This window comes from Ursus americanus, chromosome 1 (genome assembly GCF_024610735.1).
Source record: "Ursus americanus isolate L20-20 chromosome 1, mUrsAme1.1.p, whole genome shotgun sequence".
Taxonomy (NCBI): domain Eukaryota; kingdom Metazoa; phylum Chordata; class Mammalia; order Carnivora; family Ursidae; genus Ursus; species Ursus americanus.
Window position 1 is genome coordinate 99,327,179 of NC_142127.1, and position 20,019 is coordinate 99,347,197.

At 37.2% G+C, this 20,019-nt stretch overlaps 1 protein-coding gene across 2 annotated transcripts in view; it reads left to right on the plus strand.

Moving 5' to 3' along the window:
* PSMD1 (proteasome 26S subunit, non-ATPase 1) overlaps nt 1–20,019 on the plus strand; it is a 91,219-nt gene that overhangs the window by 66,815 nt on the left and 4,385 nt on the right. For both annotated transcript variants that reach the window (XM_045794138.2, XM_045794140.2), the window contains exons 18-23: nt 1,715–1,831; nt 8,346–8,448; nt 11,854–12,023; nt 13,743–13,835; nt 15,417–15,503; nt 16,042–16,188. In XM_045794138.2, coding sequence (XP_045650094.1) covers nt 1,715–1,831; nt 8,346–8,448; nt 11,854–12,023; nt 13,743–13,835; nt 15,417–15,503; nt 16,042–16,188 — 717 coding nt within the window. The remainder of the gene's footprint in view (nt 1–1,714; nt 1,832–8,345; nt 8,449–11,853; nt 12,024–13,742; nt 13,836–15,416; nt 15,504–16,041; nt 16,189–20,019) is intronic.

Here is a 20,019-nt window from a genome sequence, read left to right on the forward strand (position 1 = left end):
TGGTGAACAAGTTGAGCATAGTCTCTGTCCTCACAGAGATTTGTCTTTAAAGTGTTTTCTTTTGGGGGAGAATTTCTTACATGAGAATGTATCTCCAGTTTTATTATAGAAATATCATTGGGTTTATAAAATACAGTTTATAGAAATTGGCCTTCATTTTTTTTCTGGAACACATCTGTTCCATAAACAAAGGAAAATTATAGTTGGATGTTTTATGAAGTATTTTCCCCCTCAGGTCTTCAGTAGACATTTATGTCAAGCCTCATAAGTTAAATGTATATTAGATTTTTTTTCTTTCCAGATTATTATAAACTTAATATGATATCTAGGAGCAAATGTTTTTTGAGACACAGCATCTGACAAGTTAATTCCATGAAAAATTTTTATTACTCATACTAAGCAAGTCTGCTTTATTTCTAAATAGTTTGTGTGGTCTGTATAATAATACCTATCTGACCAAGGTTTGGTGCTTTATTTTTATTTCTTAAAAACTGAAAAACTTTTTTATCCTAAAATACATCTTTGAGGTTATATCACATACCTCAAAGACCAAGTTAGTGTCTTTTAACTTATAAGTTGGAAATTTGGTTATATTTTTGTCATGACTACCTCATAAATGGTATTGACAATACTATGAGTAGTGTTTGAAAAACTCTGCACGATGTCACCATGTTTTTCAGTGAAATGGAGAGAAAGAATGCGTTTATCTGGTATGTATATTATCTGTTAACAGCTCTGATTTTTAAAATAAATGAATCCACATGTAAAGAAATCTGAAGTTTTCTTAAAAAAAAAAAAGAATTCAACTTTTTCTTTCTTTCCTTGGCCTTGAAACAAAGGATATTTAAGGAATGGCATACTGTATTAAGAAATAAATTTGATAATTTTGTAAACCCATTGCTTTGTTCCTCTGGATTTATACCTACCAAGACCTTATAAGGAATGTTATAAAGTGGCACTTAACAGAGTTCCTGCACGTTGTTAACAGTGAAAGGGTGTTAAGGGTGAAAGAGTTCTTGGTCAAATACCGTGAACAAATGCTGGGATAAGCAAAGTTCGAGTGATTTCTTTAATAAGGCTCTGGATGTTTTGGTATGATATCCGTAGGGTATTTGATAAGCTGCAGGAGGAGGTGTTATGTAGTGCTTAGGAACTACCAGCTTACTTCCCCCGGGAATCCTTTTTTCATAGAACTGATTATTCTGATGAATATGATACTGGGGAAATCCTATTAAACATCGATTTAATTTTTTATGTTAGGTCTTATAAGATCATCAAAGTCATTACCTTACCCTAGCATTTGAACGAAATTGGATACTTAATCCAGGTTTTGGGGTCAGACTGGCCTGAGTGCTCTACTTGTTTGACTTTCGGCGAATTTCTTAACCCCGGTTTCTTTGTTTATAAAGATTATTTTATGTTGTTGTTATTTTTGTTTTTGTTTTAGGATTAATGGAATTATATGGGATAACATATATAAAATACTGTTTTGCCTGGTAAATAATAGGTGTTTATCACACGTTAATCTCATTTTCTATTACCTTCTTTCTGACGACTTTGACCTCAAGACAGGAGCACGCATTCTACAAGCTTCCTTCTCACTTGCCATCAATTATATTGAAACTTAAAGCATACTCAGTTGCAAGTAGTCTAACTCGCTACAATGTTAGATGAAAATACCAGCTTAATTTAAAGTTGTTTTTAATGCTTTCAGGAAGCAATTAATTTGTTAGAACCGATGACAAATGACCCTGTGAACTATGTGAGGCAAGGAGCTCTGATAGCTTCGGCTCTCATCATGATCCAGCAGACTGAAATCACTTGTCCAAAGGTGAGCAAACAAAAAAATTCTCCAGAAGAGAGCTAGTTCAGGTTTTTCTTTAGTACTTATCTTCTTTTAAAGACATTTTTACCTCAAATCTAGTGGACACTAAACTCAAAGGAGGTAAAAAAGGTGGGTAAGAAATACCTTTAATTATATAATACTCTTTAAATGCGTTTTTTACAGATTTATAGTCACTTTGTTAATTAAACTACTTAGCCGTACTTGAAAAAATAGCACTTGTAGGTTGATGAAATCATAAAAAGGAACTTTAATTTTTGCCTCCTACTGTCCTTTTAAAATGTGTTTAGTAGGATAACTTGTTCCTCTGATACAGGATGCAAACTCAGGCAGTCCATGACTTTTTGATTCATCTTTTGGAGGTAATAAAAAGTCCTACATTCATTTTATATGCTATATGCAATCTCAGTTTAGAAATGAGTATATCTAGATTCTCTGTTAGAATGTCACTGCCCCCTAACTGCACCTCCCCTAACAGAGATCTTTTGGGCAGGGTTTCACATGGCTTCAGGACGGCCTTTTTTCCTTCCTGACCCACATCCGTTCACAGAACCAGTCCTGCATATTTTGACCTTGTAGCTAGGAGTGTAGTATATGATTCTCAGTGTAGCTTTGCTACACAAATTTAACCTCTCCTTCCTCCTCTTTGTCTTCTCCCTCTTCTTCTCCATCTCCCTCACCCTCTTTGCTAGTACCTCCGTGGATAGCTAATGCCTCTTAACTTTTCGTGTCAGATGTCCGTCCACAGTGACCACTGATCTTATTAAGCTCTTCGCGTGGTCCCTCTGAAGCCTATCTTTAGGCTTGGAGTGAGGGTCAAAGACCCACAGCTCAGCTTTTCCCACAGAAATCCTCCTCACACATCCTCCTGCAGTCCACTTCTCATAGATACCCTGTGGATGGCCCCCAGCACAGATCTGAGACATTTATTTTAAAATTTCCTCGTGACAATCTCCCAGACATCATGTTAGACTATGATATCTAATGTATCTTGGCACCTCAGCCAGAATTTCTCATTTTGTTGAGAAAAATGCACAGATCTTATGCACGTGTACTAAAAATTCACTTTTGATATATTAAACAGGTATGTATAGCTTATGCAATAATTTTAGAACTTCTTATTCTTAACTTGAAATTAGGGCATTTAATTCCATATTAATTTTGCTTCTATTTGAGAAACAGTCGAAAAATTGACAACTGGAAAAACCATTGGTGTACTGCCTTCTGCCTCAACATCCTCATTTTCAGCAAAGTAGATTGATGGGGTGAGGGAGGGTAGAGAAGAGAAAAGTTTCCAGAACTCATTGATTATTCATTCTCATTTTATAGAACTTTGTTTAATAGATTCCCATTTCTGAGCAGTTGCTGTTGTTTTTATTTCATTTATCCAGTGCTGCTCTCTCTCTGTCAGAATCATTTGTAAGACTTCCAAAAATTGGATTATTGCAACACGAGAATCCCAACTTCTCATTCTGTTTTAATAATATATTACTGCATATATTATATCTTCTAGAACATAAACATCTTTTCAAAGAGTCCACTTTTTTTTTTTTGGCTTTTGTTTTTAAATATAGCAGTTACAATATGAATAGCTTTTGCATCTTTTATTTCTGCTTTTGGTCTTCAGAGCTTTATCAGCTGGGGGTTATCCAATTGAGTAATGTTGTTGAAGAAGTAGTTTAGGCCATGGACTGCACCTCCCCTAACAGTAATGTATAGATACTTACTCACTTTGGCCTCACATGTTGCTTTCATGTTATTTGTCTTGTGAACAAGACAAATGTTTTACTATCTTTTCATCCTCTGCTGTAGGATTTTGTTGATTTTTCAACCATAAACTCTCCACCAACACTGGCAGGGTCCTCTGGAGTGGGGGTGGAGTAGGGTAGGCTGTGTAGTTTGAAAAAGCATTCAACTGTTTATCCTAATAAATAAAACTTTTTCACATTTAGAAAAAGTGAAAAAATACAGAATTTAAATAATTAGTATTTTTTAATCATTCAGTAAAATGCCATTGAACCAAATCTTAGCCGATGTGAATACATGGGGAGCACTTCCATCTTCAGGTTGTATCAGAATCTTGACTATTAATTAAGAATGTTGAAATGCAGTTAGAGCTACTAGCTGTTGCCATTAATGTAAACTCTGTGGGGAAAGTTAAATGTGTACCCTACCGACTATGAAAGCAAAGCTGTGTATGCCGATGTAAAGCTCTAGTATTTTTTCAGGAAACACTATTCCTTAGAGGGAAATTGTTAACTCAGCTCATGAATTCTTAAAGTTCAAGTTCTATTTCACTGTTTTCTGCTATTAAGCATGCAATAAAGACTTCTCTGGACTGTCGTTTGTATCATCTCTCTTTTATCTGATAATTGCTAACAAGACAACTTGATATTCTTTTGGAATGGTATGTGACATTTTGCTGAAAAGAAAAAGCTGTTAAAAAGCTTGAAGAGGGGTGCCTGGGTGGTCAGTCTGTTAAGCGTCTGACTCTTGGTTTTGGCTCAGGTCCTGATCTCGTAGTCATGGGATCGAGCCCCACTTTGGGCTCTGTGCTCAGCACGGAGTTGGCTTCAGATTCTCTCTCCCTCTCCCTCCTCCTCTGCCCCTCCATGCACACACGCACTCTCCCTCTCTCTCTCTCTTTCAAATAAATAAATAAAATCTTAAAAAAAAAGTTTAAAGAGAAGTAAATTCTCAAGACTACAGAGTTCTAATCACAAGGTTGAAAACTGGTGCACAAAATCAATTGGAAGTAAAATGGAGATGAAGTGCTGATTTCATCAAGACTGTAACCACTCCTCAGAGGAATCCAGAAGGGACATTTGTCAGATAGTTTGTGAAATACACAATGGAAAGTTCCAAAGGAAGTATTTTATGTAAGCATGATATATATCACATCTTTTTGCAGAATGCTGTGTTATGCTTAGTTCTATACACTGTGGTCTCGGTTTACGTAATTCCAGTGCATCTTTGCTTTTTTCTTCTGCCAGTTTTTTTTTGCTCACTCATTCTCAACAATGTAGACCCAGAAACATGTTATATACTCCTGGGTGATTACAAACAAAGTTTAGAAAGCCCTTAGACCAGAGATTCAAAACCATTGAACTAGAATAATGTACTTTTTATAGGTCCTTGGAACTATTTTCACTCAAGAACCCAGCTCTACTCTTTATGAAGGATCTATCTTTTGTTTTCCTTGTTAAATGAAGTCCACCTTTAGCGTTTTTGCACATGTACATAACTAACATGTATAGAATCGGAGGAAAATATTACAGTGTAAAAATAAAATCTCTGGTGCTCCTCCTTGCCTAATATCATCTGCCCTAAGGTTACCTGCTGTGGGTAAGTAACCACAACTGACAGGTACTCTTTTGGCAGTAGGATCATGTTTGGCCAAGCTTGATAAGCTTTTGCAGTTCTAAAATCACAATTTGAGTAGATTAGGCTTTTGTAACCCATCATGGTGACCTAGAAGTATTTCTATGGAGAAATCTTCAAATTTCTTTTTTTTTTTTTTTAAAGATTGTACTTATTTGACAGAGAGAGAGAGCCAGCGAGAGAGGGAACACAAGCAGGGGGAGTGGGAGAGGAAGAAGCAGGCTCCCAGTGGAGGAGCCTGATGTGAGGCTCGATCCCAGAACGCCGGGATCACGCCCTGAGCCGAAGGCAGACGCTTAACGACTGAGCCACCCAGGCGCCCCTGAAATCTTTGAATTTCTATAAGATGAAATGATAAGAATGAAATTTTGTATTATAAGGTGATAGTTTATAGCATAACACATTTATAAATGGTAATCTATATTACCATACTATTGCCTTAAGGTAGGAACTTGGACTATATTATCACAGTGTCAGTGATAATATAAAGAAAGGGCTACAAGCCACTACCATAAACAAAATAATACTCATAAAACTGAGAAGGGAGCTAAAAACATCATTTGGTATATTGATAATGGGGAAATCATGATAACATTGACAATATCTTAAAAGAAGAATAAAGATAATTTTCATTTTAGGCATGTTGAGTTTGAGATGATAGCAAGTCAGCTGGAAATAAGATGAGAGCAAAGGAAAAAAGTCAGAACTGATCACAGGATTGCCTAGAATTGAATTGCCTTTTCTGTGAGACTATCATAATATAAAATGGGAAATAAATGTTTTTCTCCCACAAATTGTACTTTATATGGGGGTACCATAGTGTTCATAACAGTGAAATTGAACCAGCAAATCATGATCCTCACCATGATTGCAGTTAGTTGTTTGATCACAGTCATTTCACCTATCTTACTTCAGTTTCCCATCTGTAAGTACAGTGAGTACATGATCTCAAACTTGCCTTCAAATTTAAGATACTGTCCTAACCTACTAAAATAAGAATTCTTGGGGCGCCTGGGTGGCAAAGAGGTTAGGCGTCTGCCTTCGGCTCAGGGCTGATCCCGGCGTTATGGGATCGAGCCCCACATCAGGCTCCTCCGCTAGGAGCCTGCTTCTTCCTCTCCCCCTCCCACTGCTTGTGTTCCCTCTCTCGCTGGCTGTCTCTATCTCTGTCAAATAAATAAATAAAATCTTTAAAAAAAATAAAAAATAAAATAAAATAAGAATTCTTTACGAAGAATCATAAACATGAGAAAATACTGTTCCATAAGTAATAAAATGTGAAGAAAAGAATTTTTAAGTGATAAACAAGAAATAGCTCTTTGAAGTAGTCTATTTAATTGGATAATCCTATTACATATTTGTATTGATTTTTTTTAATCCATCTTTTAGTTCCACTGAATGTTTGATTTCCTATTGTTTGGGCACAATTTTATATTTAAATTCTTCCTCATAATGTACATACAGTGCTTTGTCCAGTGTTACTTTTTATAAGTTCATGACATATTTCATAAACCTTTAAGCACATAAAATTTCCATCCTATATAAGGTAATGTAAGTGTTCATGTAAAATAAGTTCAGAATCAAAGGAATTTGACCTGTTGAACCAGAGTAAAAGCATCAAACTTTAGGATTTTTAAAACTAGAAGGGAAGTTTTTGATGATCTAGTCATGCTGGTTTTATAGTTAGAGAACATAAGACCTAAGAAGTAAGCGGCTCATTAATGGTTCCATGCTAGGTAATGGCAGAGTGAGTGAGTTCATTGTTTTTCCCATCACATTTTGTTAGCAGTATTAGGTCGCAGAGATAAACTGTGTAAGATAGGTCGTACAATCCCTGTAGGGATGAAGAGACCAAAACAAAAAAAAAGCTAAGTAACTTCCCTAAACAGCTTAGTGAAGCAGAGATATTTATAAGCCAGGGTCGTCTGATTCTATATTACCCTGCACTGCACAACGTGGCCTCCGAGACCAAGGCCAGTGAAGAGGGGAAGAGATTCTGAGAGAATATGTCATGCAAGTAAGGTTATTATATTAGGAACCTCAAATTTGATATTTTCTGCTTTGAGCAGATTTGGGAAGCTCCATGATCATGTGCTTCTTGAACAAGCAGACATCTTCCTGGGTGTCTACCCCTTGAAAAGCACTGGTGGGAAAACAGAGAAGTGTTTTAAGACATGGAGGAAGCATAAAATAGTTCCCTTATTGTCTAACAGTCTTAAAGCATTCATAAATATATTGATAATATGTATTTTATAAATTTTATTTTCTAATTGTAGAAGTAATATATATTAGTTTTAGGAATACAGAAAAGAATAAAGAAACAAAAATTACCAGTAATCCCACCCTAAGTGAGTTAGCACATATTCCATTTTGGTGTGTTTTTTTGACAAGACTCATTATCATGACATGTTCTCAAAAAATTAATAGGTGTGCATAATGAAAATCTTGACTAAATCCAAAATATGCCTCACACATCTTCGGTAAAGGGTAGTTTACTTGAAGATAGAATTGAAGGATTATGCCTGCTAGGAGATCTGTAAGGGTGATGGTAAGCAAAGTAGCTGTTACTCACAGTACAATGAAAACCTCAGTGTTTGCTTGAACTGTTTAAGTCTGCTAACAGTAGTGCGATACGAAATCGCATTGTTCCCATGAGTCTGAATCATCTGCTGTGGAATGAGGATTTTGAAAAGAGAACTGGTGCTCCCACACCAGAAAAGTCATAACACCCATGATTTCAAACATGGAACTTTTCTGCCTTGAAATCTGGTTTATATCTCTCTTTTTTTGAATGTTGTGAATTTCAGAGCTCAAGTTTGATTATAATTTTTTTTTTTTTTTTAGAAATTTTATTTGTTTGACAGAGAGAGACATAGCAAGAGAGGAAACACAAGTAGGGGAACTGAGAGAGGGAGAAGCAGGCTTCCCGCTGGCAGGGAGCCCAATGCGGGGCTCAATCCCAGGACCCTGGGATCACGACCTGAGCCAAAGGCAGACACTTAACAACTGAGCCACTCAGGCACCCCAAGTTTCATTATAATTTGAACAATCTATTCCCTGGTCTGAAATGACATCACAAATTAATATGATATGACTATAATTCTTTTGTGTGTTCCTTCAGGTGAATCAATTCAGACAGCTGTATTCCAAAGTCATCAATGATAAACATGATGATGTCATGGCCAAGTTTGGCGCTATTTTGGCGCAGGGCATACTGGATGCAGGTAAATGTTAACTCTTCCAGATGTATTTATCTATCTAAACTAAATCTGATGAAGTAACTGTCTGCTCTAACTATATGACATAGTAGAAGTTGGGGAAATTATTTGAGGAATTATTGGGGAAATTTTCTGGGGGGAAATTATAAATTATCCCTGGAGAAAATGTGGAGCCTATAGTTCATAGAACTTGACACTGAATTGGCTGGGTTTTATCAGTCCCTAGTTACATTCAGCTTCACTTTCTATGGATTTTGACAAATCCATAAATATATATCCACCATTACATCATAGGCAGTAGTTTCACTGCCCTAAAAATCCTCTGTGTGCCACCTTTTCATCTCTCCCTCCTTCCCCACAATCCTCTGGCAACCACTGATCTTTTTATTGTGTCTATAACTCTAGTTTTCCCCTTTCCAGATTATTATACAGCTGGAATCATACAGTATGTAGCCATGTGAGATTGACTACTTTAGGTAATTGGTTTTTAAATAGGATTTAGGAGTAACATTTTACTCTTCCATATAGCTGCCAGTTTTTGACGTTTGTAGTTTTACCTACAACCCTTTAGTTGTTCATTCAGTACTACTACAGTTTTTTGCTGGTTTCTGCTATATTTGTTAACAATTAGGGAAGGATACTTCTCTGTTTCAGCTTTATTCTACCATCTTTACTAGAGAAGTCCTCTTTCTCCCTCTCTTCCTTCCCTTTTCAGCCCGTCTCCCTTCACTGCCTTTTGTATCTCTTTGAATTGTCGTGGACCAGTCAAGCTTTGATGTTTCTTTCCACGTTTCTCTTTTTATTTATTATGTTTTTTGCCTTACTTATTTTAGTGTTATTTAGTACATAAAAGTTCTGTGCTGTCGTGTTCACTATTACAGGCAGAATTATTCTCTCGATCCTTTTCACTTTTTCAGTATCCTGTCCTCCTACAAACTATGCTGCAACTGCATTAGAAAAAACGTGCAGTCCTGCAGCCTGGCTGTCAGAAGTTAGTGTTAGTGGAGGGACTCTCGAGGACAACTTCAAAGGAATGAGTGAAGTTGAAGTTTATGAGAATTCACTCGATTTGATCTCTTCAGGAAGAAGAGCCAAAGATGAAGGTTTATGATTGAAGTTTGCAGAACTGTGTAAACACTACCAACAGGATAAACTCTTTCTTGTTTTGTATTAGATCTCAGACTGTTAGAACAAAAGGCTAGTTTAGTTTCTAAGTCTGAAGAAAATGGGTTTCATTGAAATAAAGGGAATTCAGCTTCAAAACTTAAAATAAGTATCATGTTCTCTGAGCAGCCTTCCTCTCTCCTCTGCACTACCCAGCCTTCACCCTGGGTTAGGTGTCGTGCTTAGTTGTATGGCCTCAGTAGTGCCCAGGTTTTGATCTCATAATGCTTATATACCCTAGTTTAATTATCTAGTTATTTGTCTTCTCCACTAGACTAGAGGCTCCTTGGGACCTCTTTTCAGTATTTTGTTCAAAATTCTCAATAATGTAGTAACCTTGGGGCGCCTGGGTGGCACAGCGGTTAAGCTTCTGCCTTCGGCTCAGGGCGTGATCCCGGTGTTCTGGGATCGAGCCCCACATCAGGCTCCTCCGCTATGAGCCTGCTTCTTCCTCTCCCACTCCCCCTGCTTGTGTTCCCTCTCTCGCTGGCTGTCTCTATCTCTGTCGAATAAATAAATAAAATCTTTAAAAAATAATAATACTAATAATGTAGTAACCATCTGGTGAATGTGGAGGTTAAAGTAAGGAAGAGCACAAGCAGACAGTAAATGCATATAACTCATCCCTGTTGGAAAAACCAAATTAAAGGATACCTGATTTTTTTCCAAATAAAATCTAGATTATTTGGTTATTACAAAAAATTAAAGTGCTTTTTTAGTTTAGTAAAATTAGTACTCCCTTCCTGACTCTAATGTAGCAGCATCTGGGAGAGACTGAGGTTAAAAGAAGTGAAATGTGAGCAATAGGGATCCAGAATTGGAATTCATATTAGGATGGTGACTAGGCGCAGACAAGCTCCATTTTTTAGGGTATCTTTTTTTTTTTTTTTTAATTTTATTTATTTGAGAGAGTGAGAGAGATCACAAGCACAGGGGAGGGACAGAGGGAGAAGCAGACGCCCTGCTGAGCAGGGAGCCCAATACGGAACTCAATCCCAGGACCCTGGGATCACGGCCTGAGCCAAAGGCAGACACTCAACTGACTGAGCCACCTAGGCACCCTTTTTAGGGTATCTTATATAAACTAAAAGATCAGTGTCTCAGAGTTCTGGGGCCCAACACTAACACTGTGATATAGACCAAAGGCTGCAACAAAGCAGCCCATGGGCCAAATTGGATTTAAACATATTTGCCTGCCTAACAAAATGTGCAAAATTTTGGACAAAATCCAGATTAGAGTCTACTTTTAAAAATAGAATTACCTAGTGACCCTTGGGCCCACACCCTTAGTAACATGTCCTCTTTAAATACAACATGAACTTTCCAGTTGCTTCAATTCCCCATTGCCTCCAGTCCAGATTTTCTCATTCGTTTGCCTCACTGGTTCCTAAAGGCATTCAAGTTTGCAACCCTTAATAGCCTCCTAGAATCTCTGCCTTTATAGGGCCCAGTAAGATCCAGCTAACTGATTCTTGGATCTTAGTTCTTGTTCACTAGTTTTCAGGCTGTGTTTCTCTGCACTCCATCAAGGGATAGTCTAGGGGATGTGGCCAGAAGTGGGTGAGCCATTCAGCCTCTTAACAGCCCAAACTTCTGATTAAATAGGATTAGCTTTGATTTCATTGTTTCACGTATTGTGCTTCCTCAAAAAAATTTCATTTGAATCAATGATTGGAGATTAAAGGTTTTCTTTTGTTAATGGTAGAGCTCTAGTTTAAGTGCTCAAGTCCAAACCCTCATTTTGCCAATGGGAAAAGAGACTTTTAGAGGTAAAGTGATTTGTCCCCAAGCTCGCAAGGCTAGTTAATGTCGGAGCTGCCTACATTCAGACGTAACTAAAACAGAAAGAGTAAAACTAAGCAAACAATATCTACCTCTTGCCTCTTTGCTATCATTTGCAAATATGATGTGTACTGAAATTTTACTTTTTGTTAGTACATTAAAACCCCAGTGTATAATATAGATTAATATTTAATTTAGCATTCAGTTTATCCTTTAGGCTTTGTTTTTGGAAAATTCCTGCTTATGTAGAAAAAAGGTCTAGTTTACCGTGATTCCAATTAAAATACAGCACTTCCAGTTTTGAAGACCCTAGATAGTTCACTGGCTAACAAATTCCAGCTATTCTATATTAAATTTTATGAACTGTATTCTTAAAATAATCACCAAATGCTTCCCTAGTACAGTACTTAGAAGTCTTTATTATGCTACTAAATTCATGTTCATGGTTTCTCCCTTTTTCTACAGGTGGTCATAATGTCACAATCTCCTTGCAGTCCAGGACTGGGCACACCCATATGCCTTCTGTAGTTGGCGTCCTTGTCTTTACCCAGTTCTGGTTCTGGTTTCCTCTTTCACACTTCCTGTCATTGGCTTATACCCCTACCTGTGTCATTGGCCTTAACAAGGACTTAAAGGTATGTTTGTGAGACCTCAGTTTTATAGTGTATCTTCTTCACTGTATCCTAACCACCCACTCACAAGAATTTTCATGAAATTTTAAAGATGAGTTGGCATCTCACCAATATTGTATTTCCCCTTTAAATTGAGTCATCACCTTGCTGAGTGGGGTGTATCAGTGGAAGTTTTGAAAATTAGATCTCCTTACTAACTGTGTAACCTTGGATGAATCAGTTGAGAAGGAATGGTAAGGGAGGGGGCAAATATAAAAATATGAAAGGGCTTTATAAATCACTCATCAATTTTGTTCAGTACTGAAGTTCTTTGGGAGCTATTGAAGGATTTCATGCAGATAAATGGCATGATGAGCTTTACATTCTAGAAACATCATTCTGGTATCAGTGGAAATCATTACAGTGAATGCTATTGCAGTAATCTGGGCAAGGAAGAAAGGTGACCTGAACTAAATCTTAGTAAGGAGTGAAGGTTTGAGACAGGGCCATGTGTCAGAGTTGTGTGATGCTAGAGTATTTGATGGAAGAAAGGATTACTACTAAAGGGAAAAGCAAAATGGGAGGACATCTCTCTGGTAATGTCAGAAAACGAGGCCAACGTTGAGGAGCCAAGGAATCTGACAGAAACCGGTCATGTGACTCAAGGACTGAAGGTGCTATATCCCCTGTCATCACACCATCCTTTTTTTTTTTTTAATGGGGTTTGTGCTTAGGTCTTTCTCAGTTCTGTGGCCTAATGACTCACCTGTCCTCCTATCTTCTCAGAGGCCTTTGACCTTAAAATAACTCTTGTATCTGGTCATCACTTCTGTTAAAATGCTCTATTAAATTTTCAAAGTATAAAAATTGGGGGCCAGAAAATGGCTGATAAAGATTGAGTATTTCATCCAGTCGACTTTTTTTTCCAGCATAGCTATACAGCCTTTTATCCTTTGTTTGAGTATAAAACTACTCACATTTATAAATATTGAGCAGTTTTATCTTTCAAAATATAATCTTTAGGTTTCCCAATTTCTATCCTTTAAAACACTGTAGTTAAACACCCTGTATAATCTATAGGGACTTTTTACTCTAACACACAATTTTCTGATCTCTATTTCCATTCTTTACAAGAAAAGTGGAATGAAAAAGACAAGATTCCTTATCCTAGTGAATGTGATGCCTATTACCATTCTCTGTCAGTGTAAATTGGGGAAATAGAGAAAAATTCAGACCAGTGAATTTAACACCTAGTCAGTAAGTAACGTGAAGCTGACTTTTCATTAGGCTCATGTTAGACTCTTGTAAGGAGGGATTATGTGGTATAGAAACTGTACAGACGTGTATAGGTTGTTGGAGTGGTATAAGGAAGGTACATGGAAGTTAGGTATGCAGGTTAGACAATTAGCACTTTACAAAGGAGGTAACAGTTGACCTGGTGCTCACACCATGGGTGGGACTTAACCCACTGAAGCAGGGTGCATGGCAGTAAAGATGAGATCAAGGGGTGCCTGTGAACAGGCATAGAGCTTCAGGAAAGTATAGAGAACTGCAGGTAGTTCGTTGAAGCACTTCAAAACAAATTCAGCGTAAGAAGACATACTTATAAGGGAGTACTGTAAGAGAGCATTTAGCCTGGATTGAAACTTTTGACTTTGTATTGTATGCTTGCTAGGAGCCTAAAATTCCTAAATTGATTTGGGTTATTTTAACCTAAGGGGGGAAATTCTTGTATTTCTTCAGATGCCGAAAGTTCAGTATAAATCAAACTGTAAACCATCCACATTTGCATATCCTGCCCCTCTGGAAGTACCAAAAGAAAAAGAAAAGGAAAAGGTAGGTTCTCTGTTCCACTGAGCAGCATTTATACTTATATATAGAAGCTACTTGGTGTTTTACTTGGGTTTGTTTTAAATATTTTTATGTTTTAGATTAGATATTTTCAAAGTGTTACTTCTTATGGTAAAATGTAACATTGCACAAGAATGTGAAGTAAAAACCCTTTTTCTCTCCTGGGCATCCAAGTCCCATGTTGCAGGAATCATAATTTGAATCCCTCCAGATGTTTTCTCCATACATATCCATACTTTTTACACCAAGATAGAATTATTTTTGACATACTGTTCTGTACCTTATTGTTTTTACTTTAACAATTAATCTTTAAGGGGCGTCTACCTGATTCAGTCAGTAGAGTATGCAACTCTTGATCTCAGGGTCATGATTTCAAGCCCCACATTGGGCATGGAGCCTACTTAAAATAAAACAAAAAATAATAATCTTTAAGAATTTCAATGTATGTGGATCTCATTTTTTGCTACAGAGCAATCCCTTAACGTGTATATACCATTATTTGTCTTCTCAGTTCCTCATCAGATGGACATTTTAAGGTGATTTCTAATTAATCACTATTACAAATGAGACTAGAGTAAGAGTCTTTATACACGTATATTTGTGAACTTGTACAAGTGTATCTGTAGGTTAGGATATTAGATGTGATTGATTAAAAGTAATGTATATTATTTATTTTCATAGGTATTAACTAAACTTCCTTTCAAAATGGATATAACCAACTTATATTCCTCTATCAGCAGTGTATGAGAGCACTCACTGATGTGTGTTGAATCGAACTATAGTGAATTAGAGAGCTGCACTTGACCCTGACATTTTCTCAGTAAAATTATCCTTTCTGATACCTTATATTTAGGAAAATGCTTGTTTTCCTCTCAAGGTGGTGTTCCATATTAGCCAGTTGTTGGTTATTTGCTATAAACTTTGGGTGTAAGTGGGGATATTTATATAATTGACCAAATTTGAGGGTGGTGGGTAATGATTATCCTTTGACAACAACATCTTGTCTCATTTCATCAGCTCTGTTTCAAACCCCCAGCTTTTGGATGAGAAACAAAATCAGCTTTATACTAATACTACCAGCCTTTCAAAGTCTTTTCCACCTTCAATTTCAGTGAGACCCATCAGGAAGGGTAATTCTAGGCTAACCACTCACCCACTGTGTATTACAATTGTAGGACATCTGATTCAGTAAGAATATCTTTATGACCAGGTTTGGAGGAAATTTTTATGTTTTCTCGTGCTTTCCCTTTAAAGTAAAAAAGGGTGCAGCACCCAAATATCTCAGAATCTCATGATAGCAAATCTATATCTAAGGTAGGCTACAGATTTAAAAAAAAAAAAAAATAGAGTTATATTGGACACAAGCCTCCAGGAACTAAAGAGTCACCTGAGGACCATAGTAGTAAATAATGTGAATAAACGTGCTGCTTGCTTTTCCCATTTATTCCCTAATGATTTGATTTTTTATGATACTGCCAGGAAACAAAGTAGTACTGTAGAACCGAGTTCTCTTTGGGCTTTGTATGTAGGTAAGGGATTATGACTTACCCTGTTCACCTCCTCTAGGTTTCCACTGCTGTGTTATCTATTACCGCCAAGGCTAAAAAGAAGGAAAAAGAAAAGGAGAAAAAAGAGGAGGAGAAAATGGAAGTGGTAGGTATAATTTGGTGGTCATGTGGGTTGATATATATATATCTCTGTCATGGTCCAGATTCTTCCTTAAGTGAACATAACCATACCTTGCTCTTGGCTTCCCTTAAATAATTATCCTGTTCCAAGCAGAGACTTGAAACTTGAGTTCTTGGAGAAAGATACTTGAGTTCTTAGAGAAAATGACAACTAAAGTGGGTTTTGAAGGGCAGTGTAGAATTTTCAGACAATGAGATGATGGAGGGAGGGAATAAAGGCCCTTTCAAGCAAGGAGAATATCATTTGTTTAAAAAGATCCTCTTTTTCTGGTCTCTCCTGGTAGAAAAACCTCATCCTTTAAAACCAAGTTATGTAGCATACTTACTCCTCAGCAGTTAGTCTCTTCATCCTTTGAGTCTAGTATGACTTTGGTTGTACTTTCATTATATCTAATCCTAACTACCTTTTGTATCTAAGAGTTGCTCAGGAAACTTATCAAACATTATTCGGTGATATGAAAGAGAAGTGAACCTTTGTTGGGCTATTTTTTAATATTTTCCAGGATGAAGCAGAAAAAAAGGAAGAAAAAGAGAAGAAAAAAGAACCTGAGCCAAACTTCCAGTTATTGGATAACCCAGCCCGAGTTATGCCTGCCCAGCTTAAGGTCCTGACCATGCCAGAGACCTGTAGATACCAGCCTTTCAAACCAGTAAGTTATTGATGGCCCTTAGCGATATACCAGTGGGATATTAATTCATGGAACAGTGGTATATTGACAGAGGAGGATAAATCTCCCAAGCATTGGAGAAAGCTCTTAGTACAAATCGCTTAGCAAAAGAGAGAACGTTCCCTCCCATTTCATATAGATTTTGGGAGAGATTTTTTTTTCCTTTGTGTAACCCTACAAACATCCTTCCTCTACCAGAAGTTTACACTATAGAAGTTCCTAACACATGGAGCATAGACTCTGGGACCAGACATCCTGAGTTTGAATCCTGATTCTACCACTTACAGCCTTTGTAACCTTAGGTCTAGTACTAAACCTTTCTCTTCCTCAGTTTCCTCTACTGTAAAATAAGAATTATACCTAACTCAGAAATGTGGCAAAGAGTGAACAGGGTAGTGAACCGCCTGGGTGGCACAGCGGTTAAGCGTCTGCCTTCGGCTCAGGGCGTGATCCCGGCATTATGGGATCGAGCCCCACATCAGGCTCTTCTGCTATGAGCCTGCTTCTTCCTCTCCCACTCCCCCTGCTTGTGTTCCCTCTCTCGCTGGCTGTCTCTATCTCTGTCAAATAAATAAATAAAAATCTTAAAAAAAAAAAAAAAAAAGAGTGAACAGGGTAAGTTAATACACAGGTACTTAGATAAGCATTGAATTTTACAATTTGAAAGGGATCTTCCTGCCATTTAATTTATTCCAAGGAAGAATGTTTCAGGTTAGAAACAAATGCTAATCAGTAATTTGAGCATGATAATGTCTTTTTTTTCTATGTTCTTGAAACCGGAAAACTAGAAAGCCATTAGTAGACACGTTTAATACATCCAGATCTTGGGCCTGCCTAAAATGTCATATATGAGATTTCTAAAAAATGTAAACTCATTCTCATCAACCCGAAAGTGGTCCCTGATGGTGGTGAGTGGAAGGCATCTCTTACCTACACTTGTGAGCCAGGATCTTACCTGACTAGATTATCAGCTAGAGGAGACAAGGACAGGAATGGAAGATGGCTATATTTAGTGGTAAAGAGTTAGAATTCGTAGAACTAAGTTTATATTCCAGCTCGGCCATTTCTTAGCTGTATAACTGAGACAAGTCATTTAATCTTTTCATGTTTCAATTTCCTCATCTGTTAAATGAGGAATATTGTACTATCCACCTCCTAGGAATGTTGTAAAGATTAAATAGGTCATTATGTGTAAAATACCTAGAACAATGTCTGGCACATGGGAAATCCTCAATAAATATTACTTGGTGGTGGTTATAAGTCACGAGACATCTGTAGGTAGCAAGACAATCAGGCCAGGAGGCAGGAATAGCTTGAAGATCTTTTCCCACCCTGTGTTATTATTAGGACCTAATACTACTTGGTTTGTAGTGTTCTCTGAATGAATTGATAGAACTACCAACGGACACTTTAAATGCAGTCACTATCTACTCTGCAGCCTAGTTCATCTAAGTGGAGTGTTTACAGAGAATGTATTCTAACAGCATCTAGAAACTGCTGTTGCCAGTTGAAGTGGGATATATCACAAATGATATTAGTGTGCAACTAGTGAATACTTTAAGCATATAAGATACTGGCGTTTTTGACAATTATAAAGAATTAAGGACAGCAAAGTATATGCTCCATATCATGAGGCCATATGAGACTGGTGTGTTTTGGTTGGAAATTAAATGTTAAGCTTTGCTCAGAATAAGACAACGCTGCAGTAGTTGCCCATCTATGAGTCAGAAGACTGCCTTTGTGCACAAAGAAGTGAAGGCTAAGGAAGAGTTGCCAGCTGCCTGGCTGACTGTTGGAGGTATGCTGCGCTGATACACACACAGCCCCTCAGCAAAGACTGGGAGACCTTTTGGTTCCAGGTGTTCACGGAAATCCCTGTCCAGTCATAGGTGACCACTCAGTTGAGTAGAGACTTCAGTGGTCACATACAGTGGAAAATATTGACTTTATACAAGAAGTTCAGAAAAGTTGCAAAACAAACCAACAGCAACAGCAAACCCTGGGGAAGGGAGAGAATCTGATTTTCAGAGTCGCCACACTATATTATTTTAACGTCCAGTTTCAACAAAAAATTACAAGACATACAAAGAAATAAATACCTCGACATCATAGGCAGGCTAAATCATCTATTGACAATGTGTTCAAAGGCCTAAAGGAACAGTGTCTAAAGAACTAAAGGAAAGTATGAGAATGATGTCTGAACAAATAGTTAATCAGTAAAGAGATAGAAATCATAAAAATAATCAAGTAGAAATTGTGGAGTTATAAAATACAGTAACTGAAATGAAAATTGTTAAAGGAGCTCAGCAGCTGATTTGAGCAGACTTGGGCAACCTTGAAGATTGGTTGGTTGAGGAACAACCTAAAAAGAAGGGTGAGGAGAAATGAGCAGAGCCTCAGAGACCTATGGAACAATATCAGGCATACCACGCTACATAAAATGGGATCATGGGAATCCCAAAAAAGAGAAAAGTGTAAAAGAATATTTGAAGAAATAATGGCTGAAAACTTCCCAGATCTTATGAATAATATTAATCTACACATCCAAAATGTTCAGTGGATCCAAGTATGATAAATTCAAAGAGATCCACCGGTAGGCTTATCGTGATCAAATTGTTGAAAACAGGGACTCTTGAGAAGAGCAGCTCATCATGTGCTGGGATCCTAAATAGGATTAACAGCTGATTTGTCGCCAGAAACGATGGAGGCCAGAAGGCAGTAGGATGGCATGTTTGTAGTGCGGAAAGACGAGACTCAACCAGAAATTCTCTATCCAGCGAAACTACCCTGTAAAAATGAAGGTGAAATTGAGACATCCCCCGATAAAAACTAAGAGAATTTGTTGCTAGCTAACCTGCCATACAAGAAATACTAAAGTGAATGCTTCAGGTTGAAATGAAAGGATACTAGACAATAATTTGAATCCACATGAAAAAATAGAGAGTACTGATAAATGTAACTACATAGGTAAAGCTATATGAAGGATAGTATAAATGTATTTTTGTTTGTAACTCTTCTGTCTGGTTTAAAAGACAAGTGTATAAAGCAATCATAAGTTGATGTGCACACACTGTATGAAAGTGTAAAGTTAAGATATGCATTAAATATGTCAAGTTTCTGGCTTCTATAGCAGATTGCCACCTACCATTTAAAACTGAATGATTTAAACAAATTCTCACAGTTCTAGGGCCTAGAAGTCCATGATTAGGGTGCCAGCATGATTGGGTTCTTAGTAAAGGCCCTCATCCTACTTTACAAATAACCCTCTTCTCACTGTTTGTTCATATGGCGGAGAGAGGAAACTAACTCTCTTCCTGTCTCTCCTTATAATGGCACTGATTTCATTATTAATGAGTTCTGCACCCTGGTGACCTAGTTGCTTCCTAAAGGCCCACATCCTAATACTATCATTTTGGGGGTTAGGATTTCAACGTATGAATGGCAGACATTCAGTACATAACGCAAAGCAGTAGGGAAATACCGGTATATTGAAGTGTAGTTTTTGTATACTATTGAAATTAAGTTACTATTTTTCAGTGAGATTAAGATGTTAATTGCAACCCTGAAGGCGACCACCAGACGAAATAACTCTTAAAGTAGCCTAAAAGAAACTAAAAGAAAATTAAAAGACTAAAAGAAACTAAAGAAAATCAAACTTAGTACACTAGAAAATATCTATTTAATACCAAAGAAGCCAGCAGTAGAAGAATTGAGGAACAAAGATATATAAGCCATACCAAAAAAAACAGCAAAATGGCAGGAGCAAATCTTAGTAATCACATGAGATGTCTTTTTTTTTTTTTTTTTTCTTTT